Here is a 15,903-nt window from a genome sequence, read left to right as displayed (position 1 = left end):
TCAATTTCTGTCCTTCTTTAAATATATATATATATATATATATATATATATATATATAAATGTATATAAATATATATATATATAAATGTATACACACACACACACACACACACACATACACACACTGCCTCTCTGTAATGACTAAAGCCACTCTCAAGGTCCACTGTGATTTGCACATGACACCCACAATTAATTCCCTTTCTTACCCATTCAATGAAGGCATTTAAACTTTACCTCTATAAGACTAAAGGCAAAGAAAGCAGTCTGTTTCAGTCAAAAACCTACACCCCATGTGAAGACACAGGTGTAAAGCTAAAAATACTACATTTCAAAGATTTCTATATAAAAGAGTCTCTAAACCCTGAAGATACATTAAGCAAAATTCCCTGGAGCAACTTGAGAGGAAAAAAGTGGCAGGGTTGGAGGATTGGAATCACAGGGTACTGCCATCACCTGTCTGTGAGTGGAGTTATGACAAGCCTGTCAGTGCAGCCTAGAAATTCATTCTGGTATATGAAAGCCACATCTGTGATGTGAATCATCATCTTGTCAGAATCTTCATTAAAATAAAATCTGCACTGCTTCAGCCACTCAAAGTCCATAGGGCTCTTGATATGCATGTGACACTGAAATGCAAAAGGTATATGTTGAAAATGAGACAAGAACCATTTATTAAATAGATATTTAGCATTGGAGTAGATCATAAAATGAAGTAAATGAAACTCAAAGACCACCCAACTAGTTCAGAGATGTCCACTCTATGATTATCCAACCCATTTGTTTACTGATCAACAGAAAGAAACTCCAGAAGACAGGAAAACAGAAAAATTCAAGAGAAATCCCTAATTACACCTCTCCAATTTAAATGGCATTATGTATTTCATTACTAAGATATTTATTTCTTCATTTTTACCCTTAAATTCCCAATTCCATAGTTCTCACCATAAAATATAATCTGTAGGGGATGAGCAGATGGCTTAATGGTTACATTGCTGGACTCCCACATAGTCGACCACAGTATGAGTCCTAGGCCTGGCCTGAGTTTTAATGTAAAAAAGATTTTTAAATCTTAAAAAAAAAAAAAAAAAAATCTAGGGACCAGCAGATACTGTAATGGTTACTACCCCCATGAGTCGACCACGGTTTGAGTTCCAGATCTGGTGACTTAAAACTCACACCATGTGGGAAGAGGGTAGGAGAAGGAGAAGAGTCTGAGGAAGGACATTTAGGAGAAATATAGAGAAGCAAGGCATTATGGGACAAATAAAGGGTTATTATCTGTTGAAGATAATGTGTATAGTAATCTCAGCTGGATTGGTGAGAAATGTATACATGTTAGAATATTCACTTTGAAGCTAAGTGACATATATGATTATATGTATAGGATAAATGGAAATAAAATTATTTTTAAAAAAGTTTTAAAAACTCACACTGGGTGCATGAGTGTGTACCAACAATCTCCTGAGTGGATATAGGGGAGAAAAGATTGTGGCATGGCCATCCCTCCCTGGGGGTGATTTCTCCCTTTCTGTCTCTCCGTCTCTCTCTGTCTCTCCAGCAAGTGCATGCACCCTATAGCAAAAATCTCTGAAAAAAAAAAAAAAAACCTAAAATTACCCACAGCCTGATATTTCTCAGAAAGGCAAACAGAGTGCTTAGTACCAAGAAGAGATTAGCACACAATAGCTTGAATGTGCTGCTTTCATTTTCATTACATCAGGACCAATCTTTCATAATCATTTTTACATAATGGGGTGAGACACAATCCAGAAGATTATTATGAAAATAAGAGCTTCTTGCCTCTTATCTAATGTTGTACTTTATAGTAAAGGACAAATTTCCTTTCTTGTCACATATCCCATTTTCTATAGCTACGGAACGCTCTCTCTGCACCCCATTCTCTCTTCAAAGGCAAAACTCTGCACGACACCTGAATGTCACAAGCTATATTAAGAAAGACCATTTGCAATCATTGATGTAAAGTGGAGCAAAACTTGTTAAGGATGTGATTTATCAAAAGCCTTAAAGGAAGTTCTAAACCACTCTCCTAGTGATGTGACATCATTTGTAACGGGAAACTAGTGAACTTCAATTAACAAAAGGAGTACAATCAAAGGAAAGCTGTTTAGGATGCTACTTGACATTTCAACATTAAAATAATCATGTATTTTAATGCTAGATTCATCAAATAAGGCTTAATTGCCTCAATAACACAGTATAGATCATCTGAATGGGACTGAAATTTTAGTTAAAGATTGAAAATTTGACAATCACTGATCATGAAGATGGTTCTTTGCCTGAATTTAACCTTTTCCTTCAATTCAGTCAAACTAACTCCAGCCAGTAAACAGAGTGGCCAGTATTTGCTTTTCTACATATGCCACCACATTTATAAAGAATTTACCAGGTCATCGAAGATATCTCTTTGGTGCACGTGAATGGTAATCAAAGTCTCATATTTCACCCGCTCCACAGAAGTCAAGTCCTTCGTTGTGATGGCTATCAGTGTGTTTAGAAGCTCCAGGAAAGACTGGTTGGTTTTCTGCATGACTTTTTTATCCAACTTGGCATTTCTAAGGGCTTCTTCTGAATCCCGTGTCCATATCATTTGAATTCCTAATAATCCCACCTTATGGGAATTAAAAAAGACTTTATGAGCATGTACAACACATTTATATGTGTAAATAGAAATTATAGCATAATGAATAGTACATATTATGCAAATATAAAGCCTTGATTAGATCAACTGGAAACCTTGTTTAGTAACCTGCAGAAACCCTATTCATACTGTTCATCTGGATTAAATACTTAGAGCCCCATGATGTGTCTATAATATTTTCTTATAATTTTAACTTATTATCACATTTCTCCCTAGATAGATATTTAAGTTACTTAGAGATTAAAATCCAGCCAGTAATGTATGTGTGTGTGTGTGTGTGTGTGTGTGTGAGTGTCTTAGCTAGCCACAGTAGCACAGAAGGGACACAATATTCCATAATGCTGAGGCCAAGTGGGAAGGCCCCAGGTTTGTGTCTCGAGGCCTCCCTGTGCACAGCAGGTACATGTGCCCACAACCTGGCTGGCCAAGACTGGGGTGCATTGCAATGTGGGGACTCTGTGATGGGTACCTATCTGCTCCTCTCTCCCCCACCGTCTTCCTCACTCTTTTTCTCTCATGGAAGAAATCAACAAAAATTCATTTTAAAAATAAAGAATATGATGCCAGCCCATGGCCTGATGATTATGTGAGCTGGATTCCACATGGCCGACCACATGGTTCAAATCTGGGACCCAGCAGCTTGTAAACATGCCAGGTACAGGTGAGTGCATGCTCAAACCTCTCTCCCCCACCGTCTTCCTCACTCTTTTTCTCTCATGGAAGAAATCAACAAAAATTCATTTTAAAAATAAAGAATATGAAGCCAGCCCATGGCCTGATGATTATGTGAGCTGGATTCCACATGGCCGACCACATGGTTCAAATCTGGGACCCAGCAGCTTGTAAACATGCCAAGTACAGGTGAGTGCATGCTCAAAATTCTGAAAGGAGGGAGAGCTGGAGAAGGTATTATGGCATGATCAATCCCCATGTGGGGTGCTTTCTCACTCCTCCTACCCACCCCAGTCTCTCTAGCAAGTTCATGTACCCCCCAGCAAAGAAAAAAAAAAGGGTTGTGTCTTAAACTTGCTTTATTCACATTAGCTCAGTGTTCACACACAGTAGATACTCCAAAATCATTATTGATCACAATCACTACGAAAATAGTATTTCCTGTATTTTAATGGTAAAACACTTTTTTTGTTGTTCTAGAAAAGTATCCACTCAGTGCGTTTTTAAAATTTATGTATCTTGTTACATAGAACGTTAAGTAGGAAAAAAAAATTCTTTTAACTTATAAAATAGAGTGAATATCTCTATGAAACAGATAAAAACTTAAATACATGTGTATATGACCAATAATCTGTTGTTGAAATCTTTAAGCTTATCTATATTTAATGATCCCTTAAGAAAATCTTAGTATTTGGCCAGAGTTAAATTATAGCCACTTATAAAGCTTACAATAGGTAAATGTCTGAGATTTAAGATGACTAATGTATAAAAATACTTTCCAATTTCAATACACTGACCTGAGCAGGGAAAGAAGAAAGAAATTCAATCAGTTGGAAACCTGTTTCTTGAATATTTGCAGCTGCCTGGCGAATCACAAGATGTAATGAGGACTGAGATTCCTCCAGGAGAGAATTAAGCCAAACTTCCACATTGCCTTCTGCCATCACAGGTTTAGCCAATTCAATTGTCTCACCCTCTCGAGAGGAAATTGACAGAATTCGATCATAGATCTATGTTAGAAATAAGCAAAATTTTAAAAAAATAATTTCACAGTTATAAAAAAAGAAAAGTAATTTTTTTGGCTTTTCCTCCATTCCCATTTCATCAATGTGACACACCCCACAATAAATTAAGCTACATGGGGCCAGAGGGGATGTGATAGTTAAGGCACTGGACTCTCACATGACTGACTATGGTTCAAGTCCTGGACTCATCATCTTGCTTTCTCATTTTCTCTCTCTCTCTCTCTCTCTCTCTCTCTCTCTCTCTCTCTCTCATGAATGTACATTTCCTATAACAGATTAAAAATAATAATAATGATAAATAAAATTAAATATTTTTTAAATTAAGCTGCAGATTATAAATCATAAGGCAAGATATGATATAAAACCAATGCTTAAATCAATAAAAAGTAGTCATGAAATCTAAAAGGGAATGCTAAATCAATTCTAAATAGTCTATACTCTAAGCAGAAAAACTTATTTTCTAAAAGAAATATTTAATACCAATGTGATATGAAAAAAAATCTCTGAAGTTTCTTAAATGAAATGGGACTCTCTAAGAGATGTCATAGTTGTTCCAAACCACAAAATTATCAAGTTGACATTAAAAATGACCTACATAATATTATCAGTGCAAACTGTACAAGGTAATTCCAATTCTGTACCAAATATAGTAGTCTTTTCAGGATTTCTTGGTGGCTCATAAGGTTTTTTAATTCAAGCCCAGCTCCTATTCTAGGCATTTTGCTCAGTTTCCATGCAGCCTGCCTCAATGAGAAGAGCATATATTGGAAGTGATAAGATATAGGTTCCAATGGCCCTCTTCCATCCACTGACCATGCAGTATGCCATCGCGGAGACTAAGTTTCTTGCCTATAATTATTCATTAAAAACAATGCCTGGGGGCAGCTGTGGCCTGGTGGTTAAGGCAATTAGATCCCACACAACCAGCTCCAGTTAAAGTCCTAGACCAAGCAGCTTAAAAAGTAGGCTGGGTGCCTGTGCCTGCATGCCTAAAATCATGAGATGAGAATGGAGGAGATGGGACTGCAGCATAGTCATCCCCCATTGGAGCTGTTTTCTCAGTTTCTTTTTCTTTTCTTCTTTGGTCTTTCTCTGGTAAGCACAAATACCCTATAGCATATTTTTTAAGAAACCATGCTTACTCATGCCTGTCCTATACAACTCATGGGCTATTCATGACCATTAAAGAAAATATCACAAACTCTAAAGTCAATACAGATGTTTGTTGTTGTTTCTCTTCTTTGGTCAAATGGAACATTGCTCTTTTGGGTTCAGATTGAGCATTGTACTAAAGAAAATCCTCCTCACTTGTAGACAGATGTGATTCACAAAGAAGCTACTGAGTCTTAAGTTTCAGGGCCCCTGACTTACTTGAACCCTTCCCAAGGTCCTGAATATAAATATAGATTTACGATATTATAAGGTTTAGAACTCACAAAATCAGGATCTGACCCTCATTGTAGACAACTTATGGCAGGGGCAACAAAACTAAAGAAAATCCTCCTCACTTGTAGACAGATGTGATTCACAAAGAAGCTACTGAGTCTTAAGTTTCAGGGCCCCTGACTTACTTGAACCCTTCCCAAGGTCCTGAATATAAATATAGATTTACGATATTATAAGGTTTAGAACTCACAAAATCAGGATCTGCCCCTCATTGTAGACAACTTATGGCAGGAGCAACAAAAAAAAGAAAAAAGAAACACTGTCCTGAGAATTGTTATAAACAGAGGCTAAAACTCTGTGGGCATTTACTCAGCAAGAAGGAAGCTTAAATCATCTTCAACAGACAGCCTGAGACAATGAAAAGCCTCACTCTTGGACCATGATGGACACCTGCATATCCTTTGTGCTTCGTAGAAGCACAATAAAAATATACATCCAAAATTATCAACAAGGTGATCTGGGATTGAGTGTGAATATTACACTGTGTGAAACAACCATAGGATTGCTTGTGAATATTGTACTGTGTGAAACAACTTCAGTGTTGCCTCTAACACAGTCTTCCTGGGAACCCCCGGACCAGGATCATGTTGGACATGTAGCAAGACTTGACCTTAACTGTCCCTAACTGCTTACCATAGAGTAACTCTACCACTGCACTAAATGTACTCTGTAGACTGTTCGTCTGCTTCTCTGTCTCCTCCACCAGAACACGATCTCCCCAAGGCTGGGATATTCCCACTGTTAAGCATGACAGCTAGCACATGGACGTTTCTCAGTATACTGCACACCAGGATTTAAAAAAAATGAATGTTAAATGTTACTGAAAAATCAAGAAGCACCAGAGGAGAAATGAATACAAGAGCAAACAAGAAGAATTACTCTCCTAGGAAATTTTGGGTGAAGGGATGGATTAGACAATCTCTTTTGGCAGCTATGTAAGTATAGTCTCCCTCAAATTGAATGACCTCTTTTGGGTCCCATACAACTCTATGATTCTGGAAACAAGTTGGGAGTGTTAAAAAAAGATGTTGTAATACAGCAAGCTGGAAATTTTTGAAACCTGACTAAGACACCAAATAGCTGACAATTCTGCTTCGTCAGGCACTATTTTATAAGCAATTGGTTTCTTTGTCTAGTTGGATTTCTAAGAAGCTAACTTGGTATAAAAAAACCATGAATGATACATACAATTCTTATTCATATTTAAACTATCATTTTTTTCTTCAAATCTACACAAATACTTAGGAAATCACACATTTCTGAAAGTAGGTTGGGCCCCGACGTTTGACCAAGGGTTCATGGATTGGGAAGTAACCTTTTGTAATCCAGTTCCAGAAACTATTTAATAAAGATAGTTGAGGTTCTAAGGGATGGCAATTGCTGGCCAGTAATGAGAAGTAGGCAAACCTTTTCATGGAACTTGACAGTTTTAATATTGTCAAACACATTCAGCAAATGGGCTTGTATGGTGTGGGAGTCAGACGCCTGCCCCAGAATCTCCAGAAGGGCAGGATCCGAAACAAAGAAGAACCGAGGAAAGCAAAGCCGTTTTTTCTCCAAGTATCTAAACAGGGAAGGAAAATATAAAATTTTATAAACACACAAAGCCAACATTTCTAGGAATAAATTAACCTAGATGGGAAAAAGGAGGAATGATTGTGTGGACATTTGCTGTTCTCACATGAGTTTTCTACATTTTGGGTTTTTTGATTTGTTCAGAGTTTTGTCCAATAACAGTCCATATTCTGGAGAAGAAATTATTTTCTTTCAGAATTGATGACAGGATTTCATTTTCCCTAAGTTTAACGTGTACACTTTGTTTAGTCTGGAAAATCTTGTACTTCCTTTGTAAGGAGTAGGATAAAATAGACAAAGGTAGATTTGGGTTTTGTTTTTTGCTTGTAATTGTTTTCTTTATTTGTGATAGGTCATATGCATGCACATGTGTGAGAGAGAACAGCACCCTCCACACAGTCTGGTCATGCCATGATATCCTTTCTCCAGCCCACTGGGTCTCAGGCACTCAGGTGTGTGCTCTGTGTGTTTTCAGGCTGACCAGACTGGGGATATGACCCATAGTCAACACATGAGACCCAGGTTCTCCTGGGGAGCAAATTACCTCTACACCACAAAGTCAGCCCTGATTTTGTTTTTTGGTTTGGTTTGTTTTGGTTTGCAAGCCCAGAGCTGTGTCATGTAAAGAAAAACTCCATTCCTGAAATTCTATCTTAAAAGAGAATCTCCCTGGATATGCTGGACATGTGAATATATCTAGTGATAGAGCAGAGTATGTCTATGGTAAAAAGAAAGGATTGAAGAGGAAAGAGAAATAGATGATGGGGGGTGTGTGTATCTGTGACGGCAAGTAGGAGGCAAAAAGGGAGAGGACAGTAAGAACCCAGCTCCTGATAGGCCAGAAGTATGTAGCTCAGCAAGGATTTCAGTGGTGACTGAACTTGCATGATGGTCCAGTGATTCCGGCCCTTCAGGCCTTCCATCCTTAAGGGCCCTGGCAACAGAGAGGCATTCTAACTCCATTCTTCTTTCTCTGTGGCCTGGCCTTGGTGGTTGACTGCAAGATCATTATGTCAAGTCTACAGCCAGGAATAATCATTAGTGCCTAAAACACTGGTCAGGCCATGGTCAGGCTAACTGATCATCATAGCCTTTAGTCTCTAAATATGAGACGGTAGTACATTTTTTCAGCACCAATTTTACCATGTTTACTAGTCCTTGTTATCCTTTGACATAACTCTCTCATTAACCTATTATTTTTCAGTAGCCATCACAAAACTATTTTTGGTTAGTCAAGAATAAATAACTAATCCCTTTTACTTACATAGTGTCGTGTTGATATTTTTCTCATTTTCAACTTTGTGATTTTTTTTGGGGGGGGGTGTCAAATTGATAAACTCCTCTATTTAATTTACAGAAATCTTTTTCTTTTTAAGCATCATTTGAAGCACAGTCACTCTATGAGGAAAGCATGTCTTGGGTGACCTGGGCTCCTTCGAACAGTACAAGGTGACTATTCACACAACACTATTGTAGGTCATGAGGATGTTAAGATGTATTCAGAGAGAGAGGTTGTCCCTCTCCCAGATCTGGCCAAAGAGATCTCATCACTTAGGTTAAATGCTCAGAATAAGCATGTCTGCCAATATTGAAAACATCACTCAGGTTAATCAGGTGGCATGGTGGTTAAAACACCTGGATTCCACATGGCCGACCGCATGGTTTACATCCCAGACCCGGTGGCTTGAAAAACATACTAGGCAAGTATGTGTGCATGCCCAAATCCTAAGAAAAGAATGAACAAGAAGGGACTGTGACATGACAATACCCTTCTGTGAGGGGGTTTCACTCCTCATTTTCCCCCCTCTCTTTCTCTCTGTCTCTCTCTGGTGTACATGCATCCTATATCAAAACTAAAAAAAAAATAATAATAATTAATTAAAATTACTATTTAAGACATTTTTACCTGCATAGTTTTATTTGTATTACTCTAGGGAATTAAGACATTTTTACCTGCATAGTTTTATTTAAATTACCCTAGGGGAAAAGTAGACAATAAAAAGTGACTCTTGGAACTTGTCATGCTCACAGACACCTAAGAGGATGTGTGTGTCCATGTGCATTGACCGATATTATGTACGCTGTCTGCCGGTGTACACTGTACTCTGTTTCATATAATAAGGTATTTTGGTCCCGCAGGTGTTTATCCAAGAAGAACATTAGAAAATAGGTACATCCATTTTAAAAAACAGGACCCTATAGGAAAATGTCTGCAAGTTGTTATTCCAGTTATGAAAGCAGTTTTAAGTCAGACAACAGCATGGATTTAGTGTTTGGAGAGAACGCAGACTCCCAACTATTAGTTTTATCCGTACAACAACTTTGTACATGAGTTATGTCCTAGCAAAAGAAAACAAATTTGGCAAATGCTACCAAGTGTCCCTGTTGCCTTTCATCTTCTACGATACTGATGGCTTTCAAACAGCCAGTAAACTTACCCAGTAAGGGATTTCTGGCATATTTCCAACTGGTCCAGCAAGTGTGGTAAGAGCTGCCCCATGGTCTCATCTCCAACGCAACACTGAACCACGTTTGGCATTTCATGTGCCCGCGTCATGATCTTCACCCAGGATTTATCTATATTGGAAAAGCGCTTGGCCTCCTGTAAGGACAAGGTAACAAAGTACACTTGGAATTTCTGCAACCTCAATGACAGGATCTCTCCAATCCTCCAGTTGGGAGAGGCCTGTCTAGATACAGCATATATTTGCCTCATATCACACATAGTCTAATTAAATTCTCCTCGGGCCTTTTGCACCATATGGTGCTCTTTACTACGTAAGAATCTTTAGCTTAACCCTGTTAAGAAAAAACAGAAGCAGAATCAACCATGACAATATAACACAAGATAATTTTAATATATAACAGAAGATAATTTGGAAGGAAACAACAGTCCTAAGTTTTTCATGGGTTACTTTAAATTTTCTATCTGATTTTTGATATTTTTATACTGAGCTTAGAATTGTTGTATATTTAGGGAATAAATTTAAATAAGGATACAAAATCAGAGTATAACCCTAACATTTGAAAAAAATAATTAAATAGATTTTTTTCAGGAAAAAGATGAAAAATGAAGATTATTTTGAAGGTATAGGAATAATTTTTATTTTCCCCCTTTAAATTTTCTAGTATGTTACCAATGAGCATATACTAGCAAATATAAGAGCATGAAACTCCACTTATCTCCTTAAACATTCTCTGTGAGTTTCTATTATTAAGTCCAATGATACTCTTCTCTGTCCAAGAAGAAAAACATGCACAAATATAAAAGCAAAAATAAATAAATACAGTACTTAAAATTGTAGTTTGTGAATACATTTCACTGTTAGCCAAAAAATAAATGGTCTGCCTTACAGTTGGTTAACAGAACTATCTTCTATAATTAAACCAAAAAATAACCAAAGGAAAAATTCAAAGTTGAACTGAAGCGAACAGTCCACATAATCATGCTTCTAAAACTCAAATACATGGTTAAAATGTTATAAACTTGCAAACAATTTAATGTAATTGAATAAGAATCCTTGGCTTTGGTTAAACTATCTTTAAGATCTTAAAATATACTACACACACACACACACACACACACACACACACACACACTTTGTAAGATGATTACAATTTGTTGAAAAAAATATATACTCAATATCCTGAGAAGGCCTTTTTTGTTTTGGAGCTTTTTTCTCCCTCACAAATTTCCTCCCCTCAATTTTACAGCACAAATATAATTGGGTATATTGTATACCATGCATTATTTTTAAATGTCAGTAGTAGAACAAATTATACTACCATTGTCAAGATAACTATGCCGTAATTCTACACTGTTCCAAATGCTACCTTCAAACGATCTGAGCAAGCACATCAATTTTGTTGGCACTCATTCTTTGTTTTTTTAAACCTCCATTTTTTATCTAACCTCACAGTTTCATAGCCTTCCTACTCTGATTATCACCCCATCCTTTTCATAATTCCTCACTCCCTTTGAAGAATAACAGAACCCACAGGAAAAACAAAACAACTGGGGGGAAGAGATCAATGGAGATTATAATATTATTGCATTTTTAATAGGATTGTTATTTCTTAGATATTCCTTTAATTTAAGACTTGATAAAATCATACAGAAAATTTCAAAACCTTAGGCAGTTGCTTGGCAATGTCTCCTCCCACAAAGACAGCTTCTAAATAAATCCACAAGTTCTGCACCATCATCCAGTTCTCGATGATGTCTGTAGAGTTGGAAAGATACTGCACCCACTTTTGAATCTGGGCTTTGAATGGCATGTTGTACCTAAAATAAGAGAGGTTTGGCATTTTGTTTTGGGTTTTATTATATTGCTGTTGTGGTTTTTAAAATAAAAAAGGTTTTCAACTTTTTATTTGTAACCTGTTTACAACTTTGACGTTGCTAGCTTTTAAAATGCTGCTATTGAGTGATTAATTCATCATCCTTTATTGGGCATTGTTTGTCACACGTTCTTCATTTTGATCCAGAGCACAGACAGAGACAGGAGTCAGAATCTGAATCCAAGGAGCAGATCAGGAGCGAGACCTAATTAGTCCTGCTATCAGAAAAAGATTAACACTGACTGTTGCTACATCCAAGAGAATTATATTGTCCCTACTGAGCTTCTGTCCTATTCCAGAGAGTCTCTGGTTTTTTACGTTTGTGGAGCAATGATAGAGCTATCAACAGCAACTAGACAGCTAATACCATTTTCAAAACTGAAAACATTTGGACTCTCTTTAGCCCCTTCACTTCTGGGTCTCCTTCTAGCTTCCCACTCACCCATGTCCCACCCACTCATGTTTGTACATGCATGTATGTGAGGCTTTAACATGTTTACATGTATACCCTGACAGCTACAAAACAGAGGGGAAAAAAGGGAAGATAGATAAAGTGTAGTAGAAGCAGCAAATGTCTCCCAATGTCCTTTTCTCCTTTTTCTTATATTTATTTATTTATTTATTATATTTAATCACTGTACATCTTTACAGTGTACAAAATTGTTTTTCCCAGCATGAATACAGTGCTTATCAGTCAAGTCAAAGATATTGCCACATATATTATCATTGACAGATAACTTTTCATTTTTGGGTCTCTTAAATTTTTTTTAATTTTTTTTTTTAGAAGTTTTGCTATAGGGCGCATGCACTCGCCCGACAGACAAAGAGAAGCCGAGAGAAAGAATCACCCCCCGGGGGGGGATAGCCACGCCACAATCCCTTCTCCTCCATTCTCCTCTTGGGATTTTGTGCACGCATGCACACACGCCCAGTGTGAGCATCAAGCCACCGGGTCCAGGACGTGAACCGTGGTTGGCTATGTGGGAGTCCAGAGACATAGCCATTACACTAACTGCTGGTCCCTTAAATGTTTTTTGTTTCCCTGATCTCCGCCCTCTCACCCTGTTACCCACCCCTTCCTATAGGGTCTCTAGTATCTATAATTGCCCTCCCTGCTATTATACCTTCTAATCCCTCAGTTTCTGCCTCAGTGTATAGATATTCGGTATATATTGAGCAGAGATATACAATGACTCTCTTTCATAGTCTGGCTTGCTCTGCTTAGCATTATATCTTCCATATTTGTCCACTTTGTATCAAATATCAAGGTTCTTTTTCTTTATATACAAAACTCTATTTCTATGTAGGCTCATAGCCTATCCAGCTGAAATACTGAATTTCCCAGTCTTCACTGTAGCAATATGAAGTCACAGGATTAAATTCCACAGCAGTATTTCTCAGCCTTAGCTGAGCACTGGAATCTTCTGTCAATCATTAAAGAACCCTAGTGCCTGCCTGAGTCCCACACACAGAGCCTGATTCAATCGATCTGGGAAGTGGTCCAGGTGTTGGGATTGTTCCAAGTTCCCTAAGTGTATCTAGTACATAGCTACGTCTGAGGCCACTCTTCTTTTCTGTTTTTGTTGTTGTTGTTGTTGTTGTTGTTAGTATTTTTTTTTTTTGAGGGTTTTTGCTATAGGGCATTTGCACTCACCAGAAAGACAGAGAGAGACAGAAAGCGAGAAATCATATCCCAGAGGAGATGGCCATTTCTCCTCCATTATTCTCTCAGAATCTTGGGCATGCACACACACGCCCAGCAAGAGTTTAAGCCACTGGGTCCAAGACTTGAACCACCGTCAACTACATAAGAGTCCAGCAGTGTAGCCATTACACATCTGCTGGTCCCAGAGACCACTCGACCACTCTTCTATATGAGATATAGATAATAACACTGGGTGGAAAGGGTAGTCTGGACAACAAGGGCCACCTGGGAAAGGCAGAGGAGTGAGTCAAAGTTTGAGCTCCTGAGGACATGGCAGAGCCTCCATTACTACCTGAACCTTCTACATTGGGATTCTACATGAGAGATCTAGTCTCATAAATGCGATTTTTGAATGTGGCACCTCTATTATCTGCAGACAATGTCATCCTTAGCGATTGTAGAGAATATCATTATTTTTCTCTTCTCTTTCTTACTCCTTTATTGATTTCTAACTCTACTCGATGTCTGAAATATTAGTCATGTCAGTGAATAAAATTTTAATTTTCATATTCTTAGCTATTAACCAAATTGTTTTGCATTCCATAAGCCTTTGAGTTCCTTAATATTCTTCACTAGAAGCTCTACATTCACTGTTCTATCCTTAGCACCAGGAAGAGCAAATGGCACACAGTAGGTGTTCAATACACATATGTCGAATAAATTTTTATCACATAACTCTAGTTTAGAAGCCATTGGTAAGAAATGTTTCTTCACCACTAACACTATTTTTTTAATTTTTATTCTGATTATTTTATATTCATTCACTGTATATCATTACAGCATACAAAATGAATTTTCCCATCTAAAATACACTGAATATTGGCCCAATTAAATATATTACCATACCTGTTATCTTCAACAAATAATTTTCTATTTTGTGTTTCTTAACTGTTTTACTTCTTTCTTTTTTACCCTTGATTCCCTCCCTCTCAATCTCTGCCATTTCCCATCCTCTGCCATTTTCCACCCTGTCTCAGCAATTCCACTCTTGGGTACCTACCAAAAAGACAGGAATGCACTCAGTCTGAAAAACACTTGCACACTTAAGTTTATATCAGCATTATTCACTTACTAAGACATGGAACCAATCCAAATGTCCACAAACAGAAAAATTAATTTAAAAACTGCAGCACATATATACTATGAAATACTATTTAGCCATAAAATGAGAGAGATCCTAGCATTTGATAGAAAGTGAACACTGATCATTTTTATTTATGTATGTGCCTTTTTCACATTCCTAAGATATGTCATCATCCAATCATCTTTCATTCTTTTTGAGTATAAACAGAAACCAAGTTCATTAAAACTCACCAAATTCTGAGATTACTAGTAGTTAAAATCTCTAGGTTATACTTATACACTTAGGAATATATGTTTATATTTGTATGTATACCATATTTTTGCTTCAATCACCTAGGTATACTGGTAAACAGAAAGAAGAATTTTTATTGAGACAGTATTAAGTAGATATTTCATCCTACATTGATAACATTGATATACATGTACACGGGGAATTCAGTGATATTTGCAGGCTAAAATATCATAGTAAATTGTGTCTTGATTGTATCCACATTCTACACAATTACCATGTATTTAGATGATATTATTTCAGAATGAGCCATGAACCAAGGAAATGAGATTTATACATCTGTGGTTTGCACAAGCAACATTGTGATAGATTTCCTGTTATTATGAAATATAGTCTTAGACTGGTCTCCATCTATTCTGTTAGACTCCTCCCCATGAATTAAATAATTCTGTCTTGAACTTTCAGCTATTAAAACCCATACACAGCTAAGAGTTTCTAGTCCGTAGAAATTGGCACAAAGGGTTTTCAAGCAGAATTTCTACTCTGGAATTCAGAATAATATTCCTCCTGGACTCTAGAGCCTGTTGGGCCATCAGCTCTGCAGATAGGCTTGTCAATAGCAAAGCAGAAATGTTCCCAGAATCCAGCTCTCTAATTACATGTTGCATTATTTTGCCCAGCTAATGGCTTCAAACACAACCCATGAATGGAGGAAAATTAAATAAAACTAGTGTTAACACATACTATGCCAAAAGCTAAATTAAACCAACATTATTTTCAACATTGAATCAATTGTATTGGGTATTGGGTAACCAATAAAAGGACCCAACAGAGGGTATTGTTGCAATGCATTTTTCACTGTCTTTTCTTAAACTGTCTGTCATAAGGGATCTCAGATATAAAGAAAAAGACAGCTAGTTCTCCTACCTATTGCTCAGGAGAGACCCCAGCAACATCAAGCTGTCCTCCATGTTGGCGATGATTTCCGATGTACTATCTCCTCGCAAGAGGAGTTCTCCACGGGTTTTAAAGCTGCCAAATGCGAATGTTTTGTTGTCCCACTCATTAATTACTTGCTTGAGCTTTTGTTCAATGTCTCTCTCTTTCACTGCACTGATACAGATGTCCTGGCAAAAAGGCAAGCTCTTATGTTACTACATAAAAATAT

The 15,903-nt window shown here is 37.3% G+C and overlaps 1 protein-coding gene across 1 annotated transcript in view; it reads right to left on the bottom strand.

The window, feature by feature from the left end:
• Positions 1-15,903, bottom strand: part of DNAH5 (dynein axonemal heavy chain 5) — a 306,494-nt gene that overhangs the window by 154,587 nt on the left and 136,004 nt on the right. The window contains exons 33-39 of the mRNA XM_027767025.1: positions 15,663-15,862; positions 11,509-11,662; positions 9,816-9,979; positions 7,210-7,366; positions 4,129-4,341; positions 2,405-2,629; positions 454-626 (exon numbers count right to left, since the gene is read on the bottom strand). Of these exons, the coding sequence (XP_027622826.1) occupies positions 454-626; positions 2,405-2,629; positions 4,129-4,341; positions 7,210-7,366; positions 9,816-9,979; positions 11,509-11,662; positions 15,663-15,862 (1,286 nt within the window). The remainder of the gene's footprint in view (positions 1-453; positions 627-2,404; positions 2,630-4,128; positions 4,342-7,209; positions 7,367-9,815; positions 9,980-11,508; positions 11,663-15,662; positions 15,863-15,903) is intronic.

This window comes from Tupaia chinensis, unplaced genomic scaffold (assembly GCF_000334495.1).
Source record: "Tupaia chinensis unplaced genomic scaffold, TupChi_1.0 Scaffold143836_2, whole genome shotgun sequence".
Classification (NCBI taxonomy): Eukaryota; Metazoa; Chordata; class Mammalia; order Scandentia; family Tupaiidae; genus Tupaia; species Tupaia belangeri.
The sequence above is the reverse complement of the archived record's forward strand: the minus strand, read 5'-3'. Positions and strand labels throughout refer to the sequence as shown.